This window comes from Calonectris borealis, chromosome 3 (assembly GCF_964195595.1).
Source record: "Calonectris borealis chromosome 3, bCalBor7.hap1.2, whole genome shotgun sequence".
In the NCBI taxonomy this organism is placed as follows: Eukaryota; Metazoa; Chordata; class Aves; order Procellariiformes; family Procellariidae; genus Calonectris; species Calonectris borealis.
In genome coordinates, this window is record NC_134314.1 from 51,000,823 (window position 1) to 51,023,636 (window position 22,814).

The 22,814-nt window shown below is 41.1% G+C and overlaps 1 protein-coding gene across 1 annotated transcript; it reads right to left on the reverse strand.

Moving 5' to 3' along the window:
- Positions 1 to 290: 290 nt before the first annotated feature.
- BEND3 (BEN domain containing 3) lies at positions 291 to 22,318 on the reverse strand. The gene is made up of 5 exons (XM_075145609.1): positions 22,112 to 22,318; positions 16,007 to 16,116; positions 10,893 to 10,937; positions 10,203 to 10,426; positions 291 to 5,146 (listed from the first exon to the last, which is right to left on the reverse strand). The coding sequence occupies exons 3-5, from the start codon at positions 10,924 to 10,926 to the stop codon at positions 2,894 to 2,896; spliced, it is 2,511 nt and encodes an 836-aa protein (XP_075001710.1). The 5' UTR covers positions 10,927 to 10,937; positions 16,007 to 16,116; positions 22,112 to 22,318; the 3' UTR covers positions 291 to 2,893.
- Between the last annotated feature and the right edge of the window lie 496 nt (positions 22,319 to 22,814).

Sequence of the window (22,814 nt, forward strand, 5' to 3'; positions counted from 1 at the left end):
GAAAGGAACGTTCATCTATAGGAAGTCAGTGTGTGCATGGCTATGTATGTTCCAAATACTTCAATATCTAGCAATCTTCCTATCATAGCCTCATTTTCAAAATGACAAGTTTATTCTTTTAAACAAAAAAAGTCTGAAAGACAGAAAAATCTTTTTAAATGGCTGCAGCAAACCAGGGTATTTTCATTTATGTATTGTCTGACTAGCTAAGGTTATCTCAGATCTTACTAACAGACTTTATAGGAAAAAATTCCTGCTCATACTCAAGCAATCACCAGACAACATTCCTCTTGTATGAAAATAATATACCTTTAATTTATTTACAAGACTGACCAACTGGATGAAGTGGCTGTACTTCAGATGCACTGCAAGAGCTTTCATTAGTGACCTATGTCACTATTCATATGTATTTTCTTGATATCAGTTATGAAACATACAATCAAACAAATTATGAAAGGGTTGTGAAAAGTTGAGATAAAAGGAATGTACACAGCAATTAGACAGAAGTTAAGAGAAAACAACAACGAAAATCTTTCTATACCCACTTTCAAAAATGTAATTTTAAAAGGTGAAAATTGTTTTTTCATGTTATTGTTTAGATAATACGAATTGATTGATTCTCTGACTTAATGTCAACATCTACAGTAAAAGCCAGTATGTCTCAAATTTGCATGTTAGCTAGTAACATCTGTCAATTGTAGGAAAGTTTAATACATATCGAATTCTTCTGGGAGGTTTGACATCACTAAGTGGTGAAACGTGTGTGACATTAAGATAAGAAAATATAATTATATTTCTTACCTTCTGGCCAGCCATTCACAACAACAAATTAAGCAGCTGTTAATATTCTGTCATTTTATATCTCCCATAAAAGTGCATGTAAAAAATTTCACAGAGGTGCTAGGTAGCGTACAATTACAAGAGAAAGTCTTGGTTTCTGATACATTCAATTTGCTATATTTATGCACTAAAATGAAAGATAAGTTGCAGACATTGTGGTATCAGTTCTTTATCTTTGGTAAAATGTTTTCATTTTATTATAGCTATATTTGCTCTGATATCAATTTTGTTCATGGTCTGCTATTATTTAAACCAACAGGAAACATTTAAATGGATATAAACAGTATCAGTGTATTATTTAGTACATTCATGACTTTCTTCATACATTCTTTGAGAATGTTGCTAGCATATGGGGAAAATGAGCAAATGCTATGACCGATTATGATTTACTCCCGGTTTAACATAACACTTTTACGAGTTCTTGCCATTAGGAAAAAACGTTTTGTTTTGCTTTTAAAAGAAAGGGATCAATATGACTCTAAGAACAATAAATCCTAAAAATCTGAAGTAAAAATATCAAGTATTTTGTACTTTCTTACAAATGCCAAAACAAAATTACACTGGAACCAACTTAAAATTTGATACTATGACCCATCTAAGTAAACAACAAAAAAGGACCACAGAGAACATCAACAATTGCTCCAAGGTATTCCAGCGACGGTCAGTAAGCGATCACTGTCTTTACTGTCTTAAAAATCCATGTCTGACTCTCTCTCACCATTTCTATCAGTATTAAAAGAAAAAAAAAAAACAGGATGAAAACTAGTTTTAAAGCAGCACTCTCCAGTGACAAGTCATACAGCAAATTCACATTGGGTTCTGGGTGGTCTTTGTTAGACTTGAACATATTAATGACGCAAACTTGACCGTATGAACCTAAGTTATACATACACAGTTATGCCTCCAAATAGCTACTAATTACACCAAATCAATTTGGCAAAGTGAGAGAATTCAATATCCCTACACCCGAAATATCCAGATGGCGCTGCATTCACGCAAAGAATGTTACACTATCACAGCTCATAGGCGGGGACCCTGAAACACTGAATTCCATCATAAAACCAATCTTTGCACGTACTTTTTACATATGCAATTCAATATGAATACTGGAAACCTTTGGAATCATGATTTTGATAGAGAGTACGGTTTTTCTAAGTTCTTGTTTCGGGTCTTTTTGTTGTTGTTGTTGGCTTTGTTATTTTACAAATAGAGTGGCAAGCAGGCGATGGCAAGACATTCCACGGGTATAGGCTTGGGTCTGTTCTGCTGGCTTTATTCAGATGAGCCACCCTCAGTCACGCCAGCAGTGACACTGGACAAAACAAAAAGAGAACTCACAGGGGCAGGATCAAGCTTGTGGTGTCAATATTAAAAAAAAACATTCACATTGTGTCTATGCTCACGTCTCAATTCTTCAAGAGTTAATTCTTGGTTTTAGAAATAAAACCTGGGTAACAGCCAAAAAAGCAAATGACACCATTCTGACCCATTATTTTCAGTATCTCAGTATCATTAAGAACAAAACAAATGTGAAACTGCAATTACTGTAGAAGCAAAGTCTAATATTCCAATGATTTCCAATGGACATGGCACTTTCAAATTTAAATTAAGTTTAAATTTCAAACTCCAAATTAACTATCAAGATTGTTTATAAGGGTATAATGAAAAACTGCCCCTGAGGAGCACAACGATTTAAAAAAAAAAATCTTTATTATTAGAAAGTGATAAAAAAGGAAGATGCAGAAATGGGGAGTGGAGTAATACAGTTTCAATACATGTATTTGCACCAGTGAAAAATCATGCTCTTAGCGAGTCATTGATAGCTCTGTCACCGATGACTTACGCTCTTTACCCATGTACAAATGTAGTAAGCCACTTCCCACTGCTGCAGTGCCCACATAGATGCAACACACACATTAAAACGCAACAAACTTAGTGCCTGACTGTCCCAGATGCTGAGCACCCTCAGCTCCCAACAGGCCCCTCAGTCTAAACCAAAGCATAATCCTGACAATAATTTAGTGGTCAAAGTCTTAGGAATTTAAAGAGCCTGTCACTTTTTTGCTTTCTTTGCTTTTTTCAGTATATCACACTTTTTTCTGTTAGGACGCCGGCATCTTTCATCAATGCTCGGTATACATTCATAATGCCATACTTCCTCCATTTTCTCCACAGGGTAAACTGCCTCCACGTAATGACGGATCAGTCTCAGTCTGATAGGATCGAGCTGTTTTTTGTTACAAGCACCTGAATGGTTGTATTGCAGTCTGAGATTCTCCGGAGTAAAGAGTTCAGGAAAGAGTCTTACGAGAAGCCTGGCAGCAAAGTTACCGACCGACAGGCTCTGCTGCACTATCTCTCTTACCTCTTTATCAGACAGCAAATACAGAGAAGGCACAGGGAAGTCTGGATTAGGAACAACGAGTTCATCGAGTGGTATCTTGCAAAAATCTTTGCTGCTTCTTTCCGGTGGCAGCAGCGGCCCTTCGAATTCTTCTCGAAACCTCTCGGGATTTATTGCATAGCTGAGAAATTCCCTCCTGTCGGGCCCCGGCACGTGGATTTTCCGTTGCTGTTGGTACGTGCGCCTTTGCTCCGTGTCTCTTCGTCGACACCTCTCGTCAAGCTTCCCAACAAACTCCAATGTCCACACTCTGTCATTCTTTGCTCTGGGGTACAGTATCTGCACATAATGTCGAATTAATTTAATTCTAGTGGGGTCGAGCTGTTTCTTGCCTAAAGATCCACTACAGTTGTATTGCTTCCGTAAGTTTTCATGAGTAAACAGTTCAGGAAATAAAAGAACAAGCAATCGAGAGGCAAAGTTGCCTATGGAAAGACTGCTTTCATATATGCTTTTAATCTGTTCTTTGTTCAACAGGTAATCTGGGACAGGGACATCAAAATCGGGAGGGGGAAAGTCAAGTTTGTCAAAGTCTATGGGTACAAGCCAAATTTTTTTTGAGCGCCTGCCAGGTTTTTCATATTCAAAACTGTCTTCCACTTTTATGATTGATAGATCATCTGGTAAACTAGAAGAATCGTAACAGTCATCTCTCATCTGATCACATTCACTTCCATCCATATACGTATTTTCAAGCTCATCGTTTATTCGCTGAACACATTGCTGCAACCAGGCTTCTTCTTCTTGCACATCTGGAAAGTAAATTTCAGTGTACCTACGGATTATTTGAAGCCGATGAGGATCCAGCAGTTGTTTTCCAGAGTCTCCAAAGCAGCTGTACCTTTCAGCTAATTTTCTGTGGTCAAAGAGTTCCGGAAACAATCTGTGTAACAAAAAAACAGAAAATTCCCCTGGAGAAGAAGCTTCATCTAAAAATTCACTGAGATCCTGAGCATCCAGCATGTAATCTGAGGCAATGGCATTACTCCTGTCCAAGGACAAAGCTTCCTCCTGCTCTTTATCCTCCATAAAATGAGAGGATTCGACCTGCTCAGTCTCATAAAAACTGGACGATTGCACATTCTGCTGACTGTTTTCCATTTCCCTTTGAGCCCAAAATCTATTGAAAAAATCATTGACTTGAGGCAAACACTCCACCTGCCACACAGCTGTATTCTTCACAGAAGGATAACAAACTTCCACATAGTTACGGATAAGCTGCAGATGAAGAGATTCAAGTTTCCTTTTGTTGAGAAAGCCGCATGCACTGCAGCTTCTGCTGAACTCATCGTCACTGAAGAGCTCTGGGAAGAGCTGCACCAGCAACCGGCAGGCTAAGTCTCCGCCTGATGTGCTTTGATCCATGATTTGTTTGAGCTCCGCAGAAGTCAGCTGGTACTCCGGGGGAGGCTTGAAGTCTGCAACGGACTCTGCTGGACTGACTTGCTTTTTAATTCTGCTAACCTCCAGAGACAACAGGTCAACTTTACTGTGAAGCTGAGTCATATTGGTATTGAGGGTGTTAAGCGTGTAAAACATTTTCTGTATCAAAGAATATATATTTGGGTCAGAATCTGCGGTGGCTGCTGTTATGGCAATGGCTGCAGCAGAGTCCCTTTTGCGTTGGTCGTTCAAAGTCCGAAGATGCGAGGGACTGCTGGGGTTGATTTTTTCAAACAACTCATAAGAAGCAAACTGCTCTGCTCCTGGTGGGTTCTTCTTCTCCGTGATTTTGTGTGAGATGCCATAGAGAGGTTTTTTATAAGACGGAGTGGTTACGTCACTGAAGGATTCTTCTTCACAAAGCCATGTTACATTAGGATTCTTGTTCTTGTTTGGCTGCTCTGCATTTACCTGAGTGGGTGAGCCAGTATCTCTGTTCTTCATATTTGAAAGGGGGCCCTTTGAATGAATAAATAGTGTATTAGTAAGACTGCTTTAAAAATATTAGCTATAAATATGTGCCCCTTAAGCAGGCATTGTTACATAAATATGCAAAGTCAAATTTTCTCCAGAGGACTTAGTTGTGTTAAATACATCAAAATTAATAAATTCACTAGGAAAAACAAAAATACAGTAAAGTATTTTTTAGGTTTTTATTTTTTTTATTTTGGCTCATGGCTTTCTCCATGGAATAGAAATGCAATAATAATCCTTAGTACTCTTTACCCACAGAGCTCTAAAAACTCTCCCAAATTAAGTGTCATTATGCTTCACCTTGCATATGAGGATCTTGGGCTGTAGAGAATTTGGGTGGCAACAAGTCAGCAACAGAGCCAAGAATAGAATCTAGGTTTTCTGACTCCTAGTCCTGTGACCTTGCCTCTGCCTCCAACAACTGCATTTAATATTCCAGCATTCTTTTTAGGTTAGCTTTTGAAAATACCACAAAGACACCAAAATTATGCTTATTCTCTTCTTTCTGATGTGAAAGGCTTATACAGGGTTTTTTTAATCTTTATAATGGTGTACAACTCCTAAACAAGTTCTAAGAATGACTGTAACTTTAAAAAAGTATTCTATCTAAATAATAAAAACTTAAAAACAAAGCACCTTGGTATTGTCTTTTTAAAAAGGGAAGCCTAAGATTTCTTTATTTCTGAAAGGCAGGGAAGCTTAGACTCATGGGTTTCTAATTTTCTAAATTATTTATATAAAAAACAGTAATGAGCTCTTAAGGAATTAATGATGTTCTCAATAATTTCTAACTCTTCCTCATTGCTTGAAATTGGAAGCAAGCATTTTCATCAACTCACAGCAAATATGCAGGGCTTGGGTGGGTTGGGTTTTTTTGCAAATACATGGATATTGCAAATAATTCTTAGGAAGTTAGGTAGATAAAACAGAATCAAAATCCAACATTCAGAGTTCAAACATGAGAAAACACTCACAGATATTAGAGAGGACTGTACTGAAACATTTTGCTTGGCTTGTTCCATAGAACATTAATTAGATAAAAAACACAGAATTTGCATTTAAGTATTAAAACAAATGGAACACAGACTTGAGGTCTGAGCTAAGAGCCACAAGCAATTTGAAGTTCTAGTGAAGACCCCACTACATCCTACAGTGAGGAACTTGAATTAAGGTTCATTTCTGAAAAAACAGAACTGTAACACTCATGAAATTAATCTGGTCCCTATGTGTACTCACACTTGGCATCTGCTTACTGCAGTGACAAATTGAGTCTAATTACTTTTTAATTTCTAACGCAATGTATACTCAAAAGAGGCTCAGAAAGAACAAGCTGGCTTCCACTCCAAGTTTAGAAACCAGCAGACTCAATTAAATTGAAGTTGTGTTTCCAAGTTCTGTTCTCATTCACATCATACAACCCTACCTATGAAACCTCGTGTTTTCACATCCAAAGCTGTGTGGATGGACAGATGATAAAATGAAAGCATAACGCAACAGCAATATATTTCACAGTGCGCAGAATCCCTAGCCGTGGTGACGCCCAGGACACCTGACTTCCAGATCCCATTTAGACAACTGTCCCTCCAGTCCCACTCATATTATAGCACATTTGCTATGAGGACAGGGGGGAACCAGAGTCCTCTAACACCACCAGCTATTAAAGGGTGACTTTTACCCCAGCAAGTGATATGATATACCCTAATTAAATCAGCCTTTGTGACTTGTAAAATATCAGAACACAAGAGACCGAATTGTGAGCCAACTAAGATCCACATTGCTCCCACCTAACTGTAGGCTCCTGTCCTGGGACTCCACCTATATGTGTCGGTGGAGAAACAGAGGTATTTCCAGATGGTAATAAAGTTCTCCCAAATAGACATCACCTGAAAGCAGGTCATGAATATCTCCACTGACAATAAATGTAGTTCTGCTCCCCAGTCAGACACCCAGACTGAATCACAAATTTCTTGCAACGTTTTAGATCAAAAGAACAAAACAAAACTGCAATTCTGGAGAATACATTTCTTACACATACAGTGAGACCTGCTACCTAAGTAGCTACCTCTTCCATTAAAACTTCTGTTTACAAAGAATATTCCAAATACTCCTTCACATACAGAGTATGATTAATTCAATTCCTTCTCTACTAAATAGCTTGCCACGGACCACCAGTTGTCTGTCAGTTCTCATCAGAACTCCTGCCGTACCTTTTCCCTAATGAATTATATAATAAAACTTGGCAATATGGGGGTAACTTGTAACTTCTATTACTGCACACTCAGAGCCAGGGCAAAGCAATATTAGAATGTGTATTAAACAGCATAAATTCATTGTCATAAGTATATTATTGCACTTTGACAGTGAGTACTGTGAAAGTTTGCATTCTCAGTTTTGGACACGGTGCTCTGGAGGAGAAGTGTTCACGCGAAGAAGAACAGCAGATCTCTGCTGCATTGGCAGCAGAACTTCTGCCCTTTCACTAATGTAGCTCACAGTGTTTGGATCTGGTTGCGGGATGGATTTGGCTATTTGCATTTCAGAAACACATAGTCAGTGTTTGACTAACAGATGACAACACATTTGGGCCTATATTTAAGGATTTTCTATTTCAGATGCATTCAAGTTTTCTTTCCTTTTGCTTCTAATTACTGGGAACAACACCATCCACAGCACAAATACATGGCTTTTCACAAATTCTCCAATTAAACTAGTATTTAATATTTTTAAATTCGTTTTCTGTAACACTGATCTTTAAACACCAATGAATTTCAGATAATACTACACCCATTTAAGATGATCAGTTTTAACGTACCATCAAAAAATAAGCAAAGATATTGTTCTATAAGACTCAATGTACATAAGATAGTGCTGCTTTTTATACTACATTTGCACAGCAAGTTTTTATATTACATACATTCTTTGAATATTTGCAAAATGCAGTATTTTGGTAAACATCGACCAATATAAGTAATTGTATAAGAAATAGTCTCTCGCATTATCTCTCAGAGTCCTAAGCCAAGTTTTAAAAGTTCTTTAGTTATTGCTCTGTTCAGTGGTAAAGTCCACCTAATTTATGACCGTTACTATGCTTAATAAACAAAGTCTAAATATTCGTAAGAATACAGAGCATAATATTATAGCATATGAGTAAAGAAGAATAAATATATGAGCAAGAAACATATAAAAAGATTCTATCAATCACATGAGAACTTGGAAATGTCTTGCACATAAATTTTTTAAGCTTACAATCTTCTACGCTTTTTTTTTTTGAAGAAAATTTGGGAAAATTAATTTCTGGTTATGAAGTGACAATCAGAATTAAAAAAAAGCAAAACATCTTCTGATAGAAAGTCATTTAGTAATACAATCACCAGCCCAATAGTACAGTTATATAGCATAAAAAGTACAGCTCTGCTTATATCATACATAGATGCCTATGTGATGTGTAGTAAAAATATACTACAAGCACAATATTCTCAAAAATAATTAACATTTTGTTCTCTAAACAGAAATAGTTAATGAAGTCATCAACTAAAACACAATATTGGTACTAGAAAAGTAATTAACTTTAAAAATGTTGTTAGGATTGAGGACTTTCTGGTTGGTTATTTAACTAAACATGCCGATTCACTGGGGTCAGTCAAGAATGAATTTTCATCATTGTTACTGGGTCACTTTCTGATATTGTAAGTCCAAAGTTATAATCCATTTCAAATTAAATTTGACAATTTATTAAAGGCAAACAGTAAAATCCAAAGCAAGCACAGTTCAGAGACCATTATGAAGTCCTTTAAAGAATCTGAATGTAAGTAAAACAATCGTAAAAAGAAAAAGAGAAAGGAAAAGAAAGAAACTGTGTAATAAGATTAAAACCTACCTACCACAGGCATTCAGGGAAAAAAACAGCCCTGAGAAGTCAGAGAGATGACAGTCAAGAAAAAGAAATATGAAGAGCTATGGCTAGAAAGGAGAAATGAAATGCACAAATACAACATGCGATAACTGGCTAGGCAGGAGAACAGCAGAAAAGGATATGTGCATTAGAGTAGGTCATAAACTAAATATAACCCAGGGCCTGAAGTTATTCAAAAGAGGATGAATTTGAATCTAGGTTATTTTAATAAAGTGCTGAGTATGAAAAACAGGAGGTCATTATGCTGCTCTAGAGGGTGTTAGAAGAGATGTGACTATCCAACACTGGACACTACCCTTTCAGGAATCTCGAAGAGAACAACAAAAATATAAAGTGACTCCTGAAGAAGAGCTGAAAAAAACAGAATTTTAGTCTTGGAAAGGAAGGGCTGAGGGTGGACAACATCACACCAATTTTCCCGTGTGCAGAAGACTTTTCTAGGAACAGATGATCACTGCTTTCCCTACTGAAAAGACCAAGGACAAAAAGAAACTTGCTCAGTTTCAGCAAAGATTAATTAAAATCTCCAATTGCCAGAGAGGTGAAACACTAGGACAGGATAATGGAAGAGAGTGGGCATCTCCTTCACCGGCTGGACAAATATCTGGATTGTCACAATGCTGCACCAGAAGTTGTAATACATTCTGCTCTTGATATACTGAAGTCGCCTGCATCCCTGCATTTTTATCTTTCAAATAATACACAAATTTATACTTGTCTCACTGTCATCAAAATCTGTGTCACAGAAGGAAGAATTACAGCCCTGATTCTACCACTGAGGATCCAGCTGAAGGACTGTGTGACATGAGAGGGACTGTAATCAGAGTCATGCTCAATTAATCCAAATGACTACCTGCTCCTATCTTCTCTGACAAAAAACCAAAAATATACTTCACGTGAATGAATTAACCTATAACTGTATTTCATAGATATGATCGCTCCCATGTTATTTAAAGAAATACCTAGACAAGTAATGTGTGCAAACTGGGTTAAGATTAGCCATATTTGCCTCAAACTCGTTACTAATGCAAATCTAGTTAAATGTCTTGCATTTTGCTTATAGCAGAAGTGAATTTAGCCTATGAAATATGAACAGAAAAATCACACAGTCATGTATAGAGAAGTCACCTCTTGTGTAAAGCGTCTTTTCTTCACACTGGGTAAGACATCTTGCTGGCTCCCTGAACCATCACAACCAAGTGAAGTCTGTTTCCGTTTGTTGGAATCCTGTAGGCAAGTAACTGCGCCATCCAGTGAGTGTTTCTCAGCTGATCTGGATGTTACGGAGCAGTCTAGAGCTTCATCTTCGTTTTCTGTTTCTACTTTCACAACATTTTTTTTAGGAATTTTTACTGGAAAAAGAGAAGGTTTAGAAAGATAAAGCACTCTCTCCAGAAAACCATGACACCCTTAGTATAATCTTTTGTGGTTTGTTTCTTTTTATGAAAATGTGTTTTGAAGAACATAATTATTTTTTATGACTTGTATGATAAGTGTATGCTGAGGCCACCCCAAAGTCAAGATTTTATTACACTAGGAAACATTCAGTCATCCAGTAAATGAAATTTTCTTCCCCAAAGAAAAGTCTAAAGTATAAACAAATAAAGTTACAGTAGGAAGATTTTTTTGGAGGGGGAGGAAGGATGCAGAGCAGAAAATATAATGAGTGAAAAAGATAATGGTGTATTTTAGATAGCTTTTTAAAAAACATTAATGCAATTTGTCTTGATCCAAGTGCATTCTTTATCAGGTTACAAAGGCTTTAATTCAACAAGTATTTTTGCTTGATCATAAATTACACAAAGTATAATATTTTACCTTCATCATCATCAGTGATTTCAGCTGAATTCATCTTCTATCTCACTAAAGAACAAAACAAAAATACAAAAATAAGTATCAGCATCTTCTTGTATCAGGAAATATCTACATCTCTTTTTATAATTACTTTTAATCTAGGGCCACTGGGCATTAACAGCCCACAGATAATTTCCAGTCTGTACTTTTGTAATAACTAGCTATTTTCAGTAAATTTCATGGCCATCTATAGACCTGTCAACATGCAAACTATACTGCAGAAAACATACAACAGCTAGGAAAGTATTTTAAACTATATGTCTTTTTCTGGTGTGGAGAAAAGTAAAAGTAATTTCCATATAAATGGAAGTTCACTGTATTAAACTCTCCATCCTGTACCAAGTCACTGCTTCTTATTACAGTCAAATGTTTTTATATTGTCATTGGGGGTGACCCAAAGTCATCACAGAAGGAAAACTCATCATAAACTGTAATATACACGCTGGAGTAAGTTTTCATTTAAAAATCTTTGATCTTTTGATATGTATTGCATCAATTCAAGCAGAGCAATCTGCAGATCTACAGTAACTACTTTTTTTTCTGTCAGCCTCTAAATAATGTAAGAATGTTTTTTGTAAGGAAAAACAAATATATGTATTATTCTAGCATGATTTTAGCATTACTTCTCACATGAAAGAGTCAGCTGTATTTCTGTTTCCTTGAAAACTGATTTTGCAAGTTACCTGGGGGCAAACATCAATCTGTGGACATGTTCCTAAAAGATATTCTAAATCTTTTGGAGATCTACAAAGCAAACAACCTAATCAGATCTCACTGACGGTTACAGGGGACACAGCTGCAAACTGGCACTCTCAACTGGTAAGCTGATGACCGGTGAACTGTCGCACATTGCTCATGTTCATCTACACACAGCATTATGTTTACTCGGCCCCAGAATATTATTGCTTTGCATTTTCCACAGTTACATTATTTTTTCAAATGGTTTTCTTTCAACTGTTCCTGCCTATCCTTTAGCCAAGGTCTGAAATCAAGACAGGCTTCTCTCTGCCTGGAGCAAGTGAATAAAACTAATCAATCAAAAGTGTACGTGCTTTTCATTATAATGAAATTTAAGAGAGAGATGTGGAGAGAAAGAGACAGAGAATCTGTTTTGGAGGGGAAAAAAGTCTCTAACTCCCTTCTGAATAGTGTTGAACAGGTTTTTTTTTAAAAAAATAATCTCAAAATACTGTTAAAAAACTCTATAAACACTTGAATGCTGTGTAGCTGTGAATTTTTCTTCATCAGCAAGTGATGGCTGTTAATGGTAAGTATGAGATCCCATTATGGATAAGATTTTGTATGATTGCACCACAATGAGTAGCACACACACCCAAACAAAAGATGCATGGACTTATAAAATCAGCTCATACTGGGCCACACCAGAAGCCAAAATACCTTTTGATGTGCTGATCTTCAACATGGCCCCTATACACAGCCTTGTAAAGGGCATCCTCAAGAGGATAACGTGAGATTGTCTTCATCACGACATTACCAGAAAACGCCTCTCTCAGTTGGACATAGAGCTACTACAAACCCCTTAGTCAGCTACTCCTTTTACCCACCATAATCCCCTATTTCAGGACTTGCATTTATGAATTGATCTGCCTATAAATTATGCCAGCTTAACAGTACTATAATCACTTCACTTTTAAACTTTTCCTAACTCTGTAGAGACATAACAGCATGAAACTAAGTGGCCCACACCAACTTCTAAACCACCTGATAAGCACTGCTGAGGGTTAACATCCAGTCTTACTAACTCAACAGTATATATGAATTTAGACGCAGCCACCACAGCTCTTTATGAAAAATCCCAAGACAGTGTACTTCCTACAGCACCATCAAAAAGCTACGTTGGACCTTAAGAAAAGCACATAGTACTAAATGTTCGTATTTTGCCCTGATATCCCAGATACATTGATATTCAGTGCCTAGATCTTTCTTACACTTTTCCACACTGCACTAGGCTTAGCTCTGAGGGATGTGGTACAAGACCAACATGTGCCAGTGGTCAAGAAGTGTGACACAGAGTCTTTTTGTGAAGGCCTGAGGTGACAGTAGGCAAATCAGTCGATACCACTACAGAATATTCTGTAATGGAAATCAAAATGGTTTTCCAGATAATCCTAGACTGCTCTATCAGAGCAAAACAGTAAAAGATGGTAAACACAGAGCCAGAAGGGAAGACTACAAAGGTGGCAGTGGGTAGAATGACACAAAATATTTAGGAGGGGATATAGGGAATTATATTTTCCTTCTAACTCCTGCTATTATTGCTATTCAAATAGGAAGAATGCTTTAGGAGAATTCCTCTGAGAGAATACAAGCAAACTGGAAGGAGAAGATAAATGAGGATCTGAATAGCCACTCCTTAAAACTGGAAAAAAGTGAAAACTAAAGCAAATACCCATAACCAACTGGTTAACAGTTAACTTTCTAAAGGAGGCAACATCAGGAAGACCAAACCTATCCCAAACTCAGGTCGAATAACATTAAGTCAAAACATTGTTTCACAAATTTGAAACAAAGTGTTATTACTTTTTTTTTTTTTTAAATTTGAAAACTGCCAGAATACAATTAAAAACGAATAGTCAAAAACAGCATCAGAATTAATGAGGCCTAGAAAGATGGGTTTCATATTTGATCTCTTTGGTGCCGAACAAAGCATGAGCTCCAACCTTTTCCTTTCTGGGAGCCCTAGCAATATCTCTCTCCTTATCTGGTTTCCTGTCTTCTCTGTGAGATTTGTAAGAACTTAGGTATTATGAGAAAATGAAGCACATATAACAGCTTCTGTCAAGAGATAGGATTCAACTGCCCCTCTGATTTCCTGCCTCATAGTCCCACCTGCTCCCTCAGTCAAGCATGGGCGCCCACCTTAACCTTCAGTGAACTCTTCCAGCTTGATAAACTGACAGAAAACAATTCACTTCTTTCTTTGCCGCGTTACTTTCCTTCTAATTCAGAGAGGTAAAGGGTAAGGCAAGTAATCGGGCCCACCTCAGGAGTATGCGCGAGGTTTGGGACAGAAAGGAGGAATTAAAATCTCTGTCTCTCATACCAGCAAGCCACTGGCTTGGTTCAACCATTTCATGAAACTTCACTTATCATCTATGCCACCATCTCGCTTCAAATTTGGGTAGCAATGGACTCACAAGTGAGTAGTGAGCAGACACAGAGACATCAAGAGAGCAATTGTATCATCGCTTCCATAGGAAATTAGGGCCTATGGGAAGGGGGAAAGTCCATGTGCGTGCATGAGCATGTCCATGCATGTATGCCTGTCTATGTAAGGTTAACAATAACTTTGTTGACTGTTTGAAGTCCGCTAAAGATAAAACATTTCAGATTCTTTAAAATACTGTTTGCAGTGAATCAGTACTTAAGAATAACAATTATTGCCTCCGTAGAAGAGGCTGCAGTGTCAAAATCTGTTTTGAGGCAGCATTCTGGCCCAGATTGTGAGAATAAACAAAGCTGGAAAAAAAAAGACCTAAAAGAACTTGGGACGAAATAGTGCAAAAAGCAATATCGAGTAAGAAATCCATCCAGCAAAGCAAACACCTGACAGTTGTTCCTTGCCATGTTGAGTATACAAACATATTTCATTCTTACCTTATACGTCTTTTTCCAAAACAGAAGATAAATATATTTATCATCCTTAGCCTAATGCTGACTCATAGAATCATAGAATCATTAAGGTTGGAAAAGACGTCTAAGATCATCGAGTCCAACCGTCAACCCAACACCACCATGCCCACTACACCATGTCCCTAAGTGCCTCATCTACACGTCTTTTAAATACTTCCAGAGATGGTGACTCCACCACTTCCCTGGGCAGCCTGTTCCAAGGCCTGACCACTCTTTCAGTAAAGAAATTTCTCCTAATGTCCAAACTAAACCTCCCTTGGTGCAACTTGAGGCCATTTCCTCTCGTCCTATCGCTTGTTACTTGGGAGAAGAGACCAACACCCACCTCGCAACAACCTCCTTTCAGGTAGTTGTAGAGCGCAATGAGGTCTCCTCTCAGCCTCTTCTCCAGACTAAACAACCCCAGTTCCCTCAGCTGCTCCTCATAAGACTTGTGCTCCAGGCCCTCAATGCGCTCTACAGGACAGCAGTTAGCTAGTTCTAGGAAGGGGTGAACACCCTGTGCTGAAGAAGTTGGGAGCCCAGGTCTGCAGCCGTGACTGGCAGAGCAACCAGTCTTGGCAGCTTTATCTTGCTGGGATAGAGACGGATGCTGCAGCATATCCTCCTTTCTGGTGAAAAGAGGATCTGGAAAGAGGATTCCAAAACATACCAAACACCTACAGCAGCAGCTATGTCAGCAGCCAGATCCTGATCCTAATGAAGTCAATTGGCATTGTAGCCTAAGCACCCATATCTCTAAGTTTTAGCTGAAACTTCTTGTATTTCCACCTGAACTGGCCAAAAAAATCATGCTTTACAAAATATGAACATAAACCTTAAACTTCAAGTTTTAAGATTTTGCTTGTAAATATTTTAATTTGTGAACCAAGTTATTTTAGAAGCATTTTCTCTGGATTCTTTGGTTTCTATCATGTGTACAAAGTTAATTTCCAAAGAATGTGTGAACAGTTCAGAAACACCTAATGAAACAGGCATACAAGAGGTAAACGAACACACTGTTTCTCTATGCTTATGCTAAAACATAGGTATAAAACACTCAGAAAGAATAACTCTTATAACCCTGATTACGGATCCTGTACCTCTGAACACTAAAAATGAAGTGAATAGCTAATACTCTCACTTTTTCTTCAAAAGAGACTCTGCTTTTTATTAATGGCAGTCTGCTTCTAGTACAGTCATTAGCTAAACCTATCTAATGTAGGATAAACAGGAAGATGTGTAGCACTTGGACAAATTCAATAATCACGGAAGAAGAGGTAAACAGACCCCATCCTCACAACGCAAACAATAAATAATTAGATTTTACTGCCTACATTTCATCTATTGAGAATGATCTTCTTGAAAACAGTATGTAGTTTATAATTTCAATGTAATCAATGTCTCAAAAGAAACACCTTGCTGATGTATATGCATATACTCACCTTCCCATCTAAACCGCCTTGATAGCTACTAGTCCTGGTACAGTACAGACACCTGTGCTGAGCCACTGCTAGGTGTCACGCAACGGAGCCTGGGGGATGCCAGCACTCACCTGGGAAGACAAAAACATTCCTTTTGGCTCAGTCCTCCAGACTCACCCACACATCCTGACACTTGAAACAGTTAAAAAAAATGAACCAAAAGGGACGGTTTTCTTAACGTGATTAAAGCTTTGTTCTTCTAAGAGAAGTTAATAAAAATATGAATATGCATTAGAGTCTAACTTTAGACACCGATCTAAGTGCATCTTGTGATTGCAGCAAGATCCGGAAATCCCACTCAGTTACCAGCTAAACTTGTAGGTGGTTACAGATTCTAGATACCAAGTTTCTGGTGGACCACACATAGACAAAACCTTTTGAGCCCTGCTGGGACTGCTGCACTAGGAACTCCCCTGCATGTGGCCTACTGGCTAAGATTCAACACCCACTTTCAGAACATGCTCAGTACTTTCGGACTTTTATAGAGGACAGTCATAAGTAAGTGTAGGGTATTTCACTTACCAATGGCACAATGCTTAAAGAGGTATTTGGGAGCCAGAAAACCTGGTTTTCTTTTTTTCTTTTTCTTTTTTTTTTTTTTTTTTACTTTCCTGCTCTTGATTTTGCAGCATAGACAAGAATCCAGGTACCCAAATCCTAGAAGAGTGATCTAATCACCACGTTATGGCACGCTGGAGGGCAAGTGGGAAGGGGAGCGGTGGGTCAGGGCATGAGGGGGCAGGGAAAGAAAGGGGGGTCCCATCACACCTTGGCTGTCACTATTGGCCGAATCCCCTTCCCACAGACCCTGCTCTCCCTTCTCATCAGATTAGACGAGGAATGAAACAACTCGATGAAGGGACCTAAAGCTCCCTACTTCCATTGGTATCACTTAGATACATGCCTCTATTCAAAACACTTACCAGGTTATGATACTTAATTGTATCATTGTACCACTTGGTAACAACATTCAACATTGAAATGGTATTACCCATAGCTAACAGGGAAGCTCAGTGCATAGCGCAATGCTGCGAGTTCCAAAGCATGGAATGTTTCTCTGGGCATTTAGTGCTAACTACCGCCCTGATGCTGCTTTTGCAAGTAGGGTGAAAAGTGTATCAAAAATGCACCTACCCGAAATATGCACTGCAGCCTTAAGGATTTAAAGCACTTAGGTACAAAAGATTTTATGAGTAAGGGAGCAAATTGCAAATCATACTCTAAATGTATTTCAGTCTCATATCATCTGGTATAATGCATAGTGCTACTTAAAAGTAGCACAAAAGTGTACCTAGTTATTGATATATAAACCAGAATTGAATCGTAAGCCTCAGTTAAATCATCCCATGATGTGCATTCTCCTCCTCCTATTTACCACCTAACAATTACTCATATCTTGGCCTTGGAGGATGCTTTCCCTACCTGTCTTATGATTGTGATCGTTGTAAAAGCACAATGCAAAGAGAAAAGATCTTGCTGATAATGTAAGATCAAGGCAGTTCTCTGTCTTTGCAATCATTCTTAAAGAAAGCCTGACTGATCACTTTCAAGTTCTGACTTAAAAAAACAAACAAAGTCCACCTGAAAAAAATACTGCTGTTCTGCTGTTCATAACTAAAAATAACTCTTTACTCTTCGAACTCCCATATCTAATGTAGTAAGTTCTGACAACTGAAAAAAAAATGAGTGTGAAAACGATGTAAAAAAGTATAAAAGTACACGTGCTGTGTGTGGAAAGCAATTCTGATTTCATAACACTTGTTAATTATAACTATAAATATAAATGAATCATTATCTTAACTAATATACTCTAATATAATAAGAATGCCTGTTAGCAGTTTTATAGAAGTTTGCCATTTATATTTTAAATGCTTGCATAACACTCTACTGTTCAGTTCATTAACGCATAGTAAATGTGTAGATGCTGCTTCTTAAATGCACACCATCCCACTAAACATTTTAGCATCTTCATGTAGGTTGGAAGGAATGTCTCTAATTCTTCATTATCAACTATAAGAATGTTATTAAAAATATAGGGGTTTAGACATTGTGTACTATGAGATGTTTATTCCTTTTAAAGCCTCATGGTGGTACATTGCTTCATCTATAAAACTCAGAGGCTTCAATGAAAAGTATTCTACTTGAGTGTCATTTGCTTCTGAAGAGGTGAATTGTTCTTTAACTTTGGTCAAAAGTTAAGATACATGTTGTCCTGGTGTTTGGCGCCTGCCGGGTTAAACCACAACACACGTGTTTGCTAGTAACATTAAATATGTGTTTAATAGCATATGTGGACTAAGCTGCTCGATTTCCTTGCTGTTGGCATGCCGTGAAAGACACAACACTCCTCCTAAAGCACAGGTAACCTAGTAAAGTTAAGTAAGTGATGGGAATACCAAAAAAGCTGATACTCTAAGGAGGTAACATTGGCTAAATTTTACAAGATCTGTACACTGAACTGTGTTTAACAGCCAAAAGTAGCACCTCCTCTTACACATGCCTTCCTATAACACGACTTTATCACAAAATTTCGATGGTATTATGCTACGTAATTAGAGTGTGGTTTACCCAGAGCCAACCAAAACTATTGTATATATATTCACCCTCAGCAAGGGACGATGATTAATCAATCTAGTAGTTAGACACTCACCGGCCAGTCAAGTGTCTGAGGTCCTGCTCCCTGTCTCTGGGTCTCTCTCTGTACTTCATATGAAACACGCACTGGATAAAACACAGAAAGCGACCGATGCTTCCCAAGGGAAGCCCACAGTCCTGAAAGCTGGTGTAGGTAGGTGGAAGTAGTCCCGTCCCATGCAGCAGGTGAGCAGAGGGCTGCTCTAACCGCCTGGTGACAGCGCGAAATACTGTCCCTCGTGATGTTTTAGAAGAACGATTCCTGCATAACGCTTTGAAATAACGAGAGCAAACACCCATTCTCAACACGCAGCCCTGCAGTCCCAGGAGGAGACAGAACCGAAGGCACGCGCCTCTGCTCAGGCTGCCCAGGAGCTGCCTCCTGCTCAGGGTGCGAGTTGCTTTCCAGGCTGTCTCTTGGAAAGCTCTCCTGCTGGGCTGTAGAATCAAACCTAGAGAACTGTGAGTTCTGGGTTCTCCTTTGGGAGCCAAGTAATCTGCATCTTTTACTTCCTTGCTGTAGCACTGGGTTCAATAAGTTCAATATTGCAGTTACCCTCGGGGTACATTTGATTCCTCCAATTTGTAAAAAACAATGCAACTCAAATTCAATTCAACTGAATTACACATAAATATCATTCCAAAATTGAGCTGTAAAATGTATTTCTTAGAGGCAATGTTTGCCTTCTGTTCGGTTCCATGTGCCAGTGATTTTACTTTAAATATTACAGAATTTTGACAAAGCCTTCTCAAAAAAAACCAAAACAATGCAATTTTTTTTCCTGGACTTTTTTGCATTTTCATTAATATTTTTATTTTCTATTTAAGTATCCTTCTATTGCTGAAAACCTCATCACCACACTCATTGGTATGATGTTCAGAATAAGCAAATAACTAAAAAGGGTCACTGTCAGTATGCTGCCTGAAACAACATTACTTACTAATGTTACAAATCACACCTAAAACTATTATAGCAGACAGAAATTGGGGAGGGAGGGGGAAATCTGTATTGTTTGATTTGTACACCTGACTGTACTTTGTATATATTTAGTCAGGTTTCCTTATAACTTGTGACTTTTTTGAGCAAAAATTTTGAAAAGGCTTGGGAAGTTACTTGAAAAGGTAGCAGGCTGAAGAAGTCTGATACCTGAAACCACCTTAATTAAAAAAAAAATAATTGATTTCAAATTGATTACCCATCTTAAAGAAACTGTGAAATAAGAATGTTGCCTCAGTTAACTGAACAATGAGCAAAATGCAAGTAAACAATATAAAGAATACCTAAAGCAGATGCTTTGAGATAGTAGGGTGCTGCTAGTGACCCAAGAGTGGAGTTTTTGAGTAAAATTTATTCTTGATATCCAGTACTGACACTTGAAACATCAAATACCTTAGAAAACAGTATTCCAACGTTACAATCATGTTCCGACTATAAATACATGTATAACAAGTTCTAAAACTATGAAAAAATATTTTTAAAAGAACCAGCAGATGTTGTTGGAAGCATTACCCTTACGGACAATAAAACCCCTATACTTAACATAGTTTGAAAACCTCCTCTGCTGCCCTGTGGAGGAGGACAGGAAGCCTCAAGTCTCCACTGAAGCCAGCCTGCAACAAGGGCATTTTGCCAATAGGACTTACAGGGCATGTTCTCAATTTGAGTCTTTTTTTATTTCATTTTACTTACATCTGCAGATGCAGTTTAAATAAAAAAAAAAAAATCACTCTTCTCAGTTTTCCCACAAGCTGCCTAACATTGAAGTTTTCTCAACCTGTCCCCCGTACTGTCTCCTGTACTTTATCAAACACCAATTTCATCTTGCACTGGTCAGCAAAACACTAACCTGGTTTACTTCCAGCTTTAATGATCAATTTGGTTTTGCTCCAATTAGGTGTCTTCCCCTGGTCTATTAGAAAAATTTTGTTCTCCCTCAATGCTTCATTCTCTCTCCCCTCATTCTTTGATTTTAAAATACTGTTCTACCTGAACTTTGTACAAACAACTTAAAATCTCCTCCAAACTGCAATCAACTCTCCTTTATTTTTATGCACTGGACTTACCTAAGCTATGAAAATACTGAGCAAAGATAAAAAGTGTGGTTGGTCCAATGCCGAGTTTGATTTAGCAGGAGAGAAAAGGAAAATGTATCAACATATATTGGCAACTATTTGTTTTATCAGATGTAATTATTCACGTAAATTCATAATCTGATGACTAGGTATCAGCCAGAAGCAGGGAAAAGGTTGTTCTTTCCCTGTTTAAATGTCTCTGCCCCAGGGGTCAGGCATACGGTGTTTTTTTATAGGTGGCAGCGACAAACTCTACCCGCACTTCAATCCAAAAAGCTCTGGGACTGCGTCAACGCTATGTGGAAGCCGTCACATGGCTGTTGGCCTGCCGCCGGCTCGCATTCTGCTGGTTCAGAGTTTGTTCCCTTCTATTTACAAAAGGCTGCGTGGACATACCACAGGGGAAAGTAGGGTAGAGGCAGCGGGTGATCCGGGCAGAGGCGGACAGTTCCCCCGCGGTGGCCTTCTCTGGTCCCCTCAGGGCATGACCCACCAAGAACCGACACGAATTACCACAGAATCACCCGCTCGGCGCTACTGCCACCATTTTTGCCAAGCAGGAGCCTGACCCCAGCCCTCGCTTTGACGGGGCGCGTGGCCCCACGCTGCTCCGCGGGCGCCTGCGAAGCCACCGCGCGGCGCCTGGGCGGGCACGGGGCGGGGGAGCCGGCACCGGGAGGGGGCAACAGACAGCCACGCTGCCCGGCCGCCCGCACCGCCGGGCTTTCCCTTTCGCCCCCCGCACCGCCGGGGCTCCCCGCAGAGGAGAGGAGAGGAGCGGCGCGGCGGCGAGGCCCCGCCCGGAGGCGGGGGCTGCGGTGAGAACGCCCCGCGCGCCCCGCACGCGGCGGCCGGGGCCGCTTCCGCGGTCAGACCCACGAGCCCGAAGCGGCGGCGGCGGTTGGTGCTTCCGGTCCGAACCCTGCCCGGGCGGATCTATGTGGCCGGCGCGCGGGGGGGAGGGGCGGGGGAGGGGAGAAGGTGAGGCTGGAGGTGACGGCGGCGTGACCGTTCCACTCTCCCCTCTCCCTCTCCTCCCCCCGCCCCGCAGATGGAGGCACCCGGGCCGGGCGCGCGCGCCCTCGCGCCGCAGCGCTATAGCAACGTTCCAAGCAACGAACAAAGAGCCCCCCGCCCCCGGCAGCCCGCGCCCCGCGGCGGGGGGGAGCGGCGGCGGGGCCCCCGGCCGCGGCCGGGGGGAGGGGCCGGCCCCGCGCCTCCCGCTTCCCCGCTCGCTCGCTGGCGCGGCCCCCCTCCCCGTTCCTCCCCTACCCGCCGGGGCGGCGCTCCCCGCCGAGGGCTGCGCGGAGCGGCGCCCCTCCCGCCGCGCGGCCGGCGAGCGGCGGCAGCGGGACTTACCTCGGCTCCGCGCGGGGGCACGGGAGCCCCGGGACGGCGGGGGCGGCTGGAGCGGCCGCCGCTGGTGCCCGCGTTTCCCCCCCACTCTTTGTGTGCGAGGGTCCGCGCGCTGCGCTCTCGCGTGACGTGACGGGACCGTGTGTCATTTCCGCACAAGGACACTGAGCCCCGAGCCGCCGCGGCTAGCGCCACCCGCCGCCCCGGGGCAGGGGCAGAGGCGGGAGGGGAGGGGGGAGGAGCAGGCCGCTCTCCCCCCTCCCCACCCCCCGCCCTCCCCGGCGCTGCCACAGGGAACGCGCTGTTCCCACTGGAGACCCCGCGCGCCCCCGCCCCCGCCGCGCGCGCCCCGCCGCCCACTCGGCGCCGCGCGGGCAGCCCCACCGCCGGGCGCCGGCCGCCCGCCCCGCGACGCGCCCTCCCCGTCCCCCAGCGCCCGCGGGCAGCGCCGCGGCCACGGCCGCACGTGGGCCACAGCTCGGGGACGCGACCGGGCGTGACGGGGACCGGGACGGGGACCGGGACCGGGCGCGCTCGCCGCAGGCAGCCGCCGCGTGGAAGCGCGCCCCCGGCCTCGCGGGGCCGGGTGGCTCCGCCGGCCGCGGTCTCGCGTGGCCGCGGCGCCGGCACCCGTAGCCGGGCGCCGCGGCCGGCCGCGCACGTGCACGCGGGGAGGCGGTGGGAGCGGGTGTGCGCGTGCGCTGCC

Coding starts and splice junctions, on each gene's coding strand:
- BEND3 (XM_075145609.1), bottom strand. CDS start 10,926: ATGAATTCAGCTGAAATCACTGATGATGATGAAG. Junction 10,427..10,892: donor AATCACTGATGATGATGAAG/GTAAAATATTAT, acceptor CTCTTTTTCCAG/TAAAAATTCCTAAAAAAAAT. Junction 5,147..10,202: donor AAAGACGCTTTACACAAGAG/GTGACTTCTCTA, acceptor ATTCATTCAAAG/GGCCCCCTTTCAAATATGAA.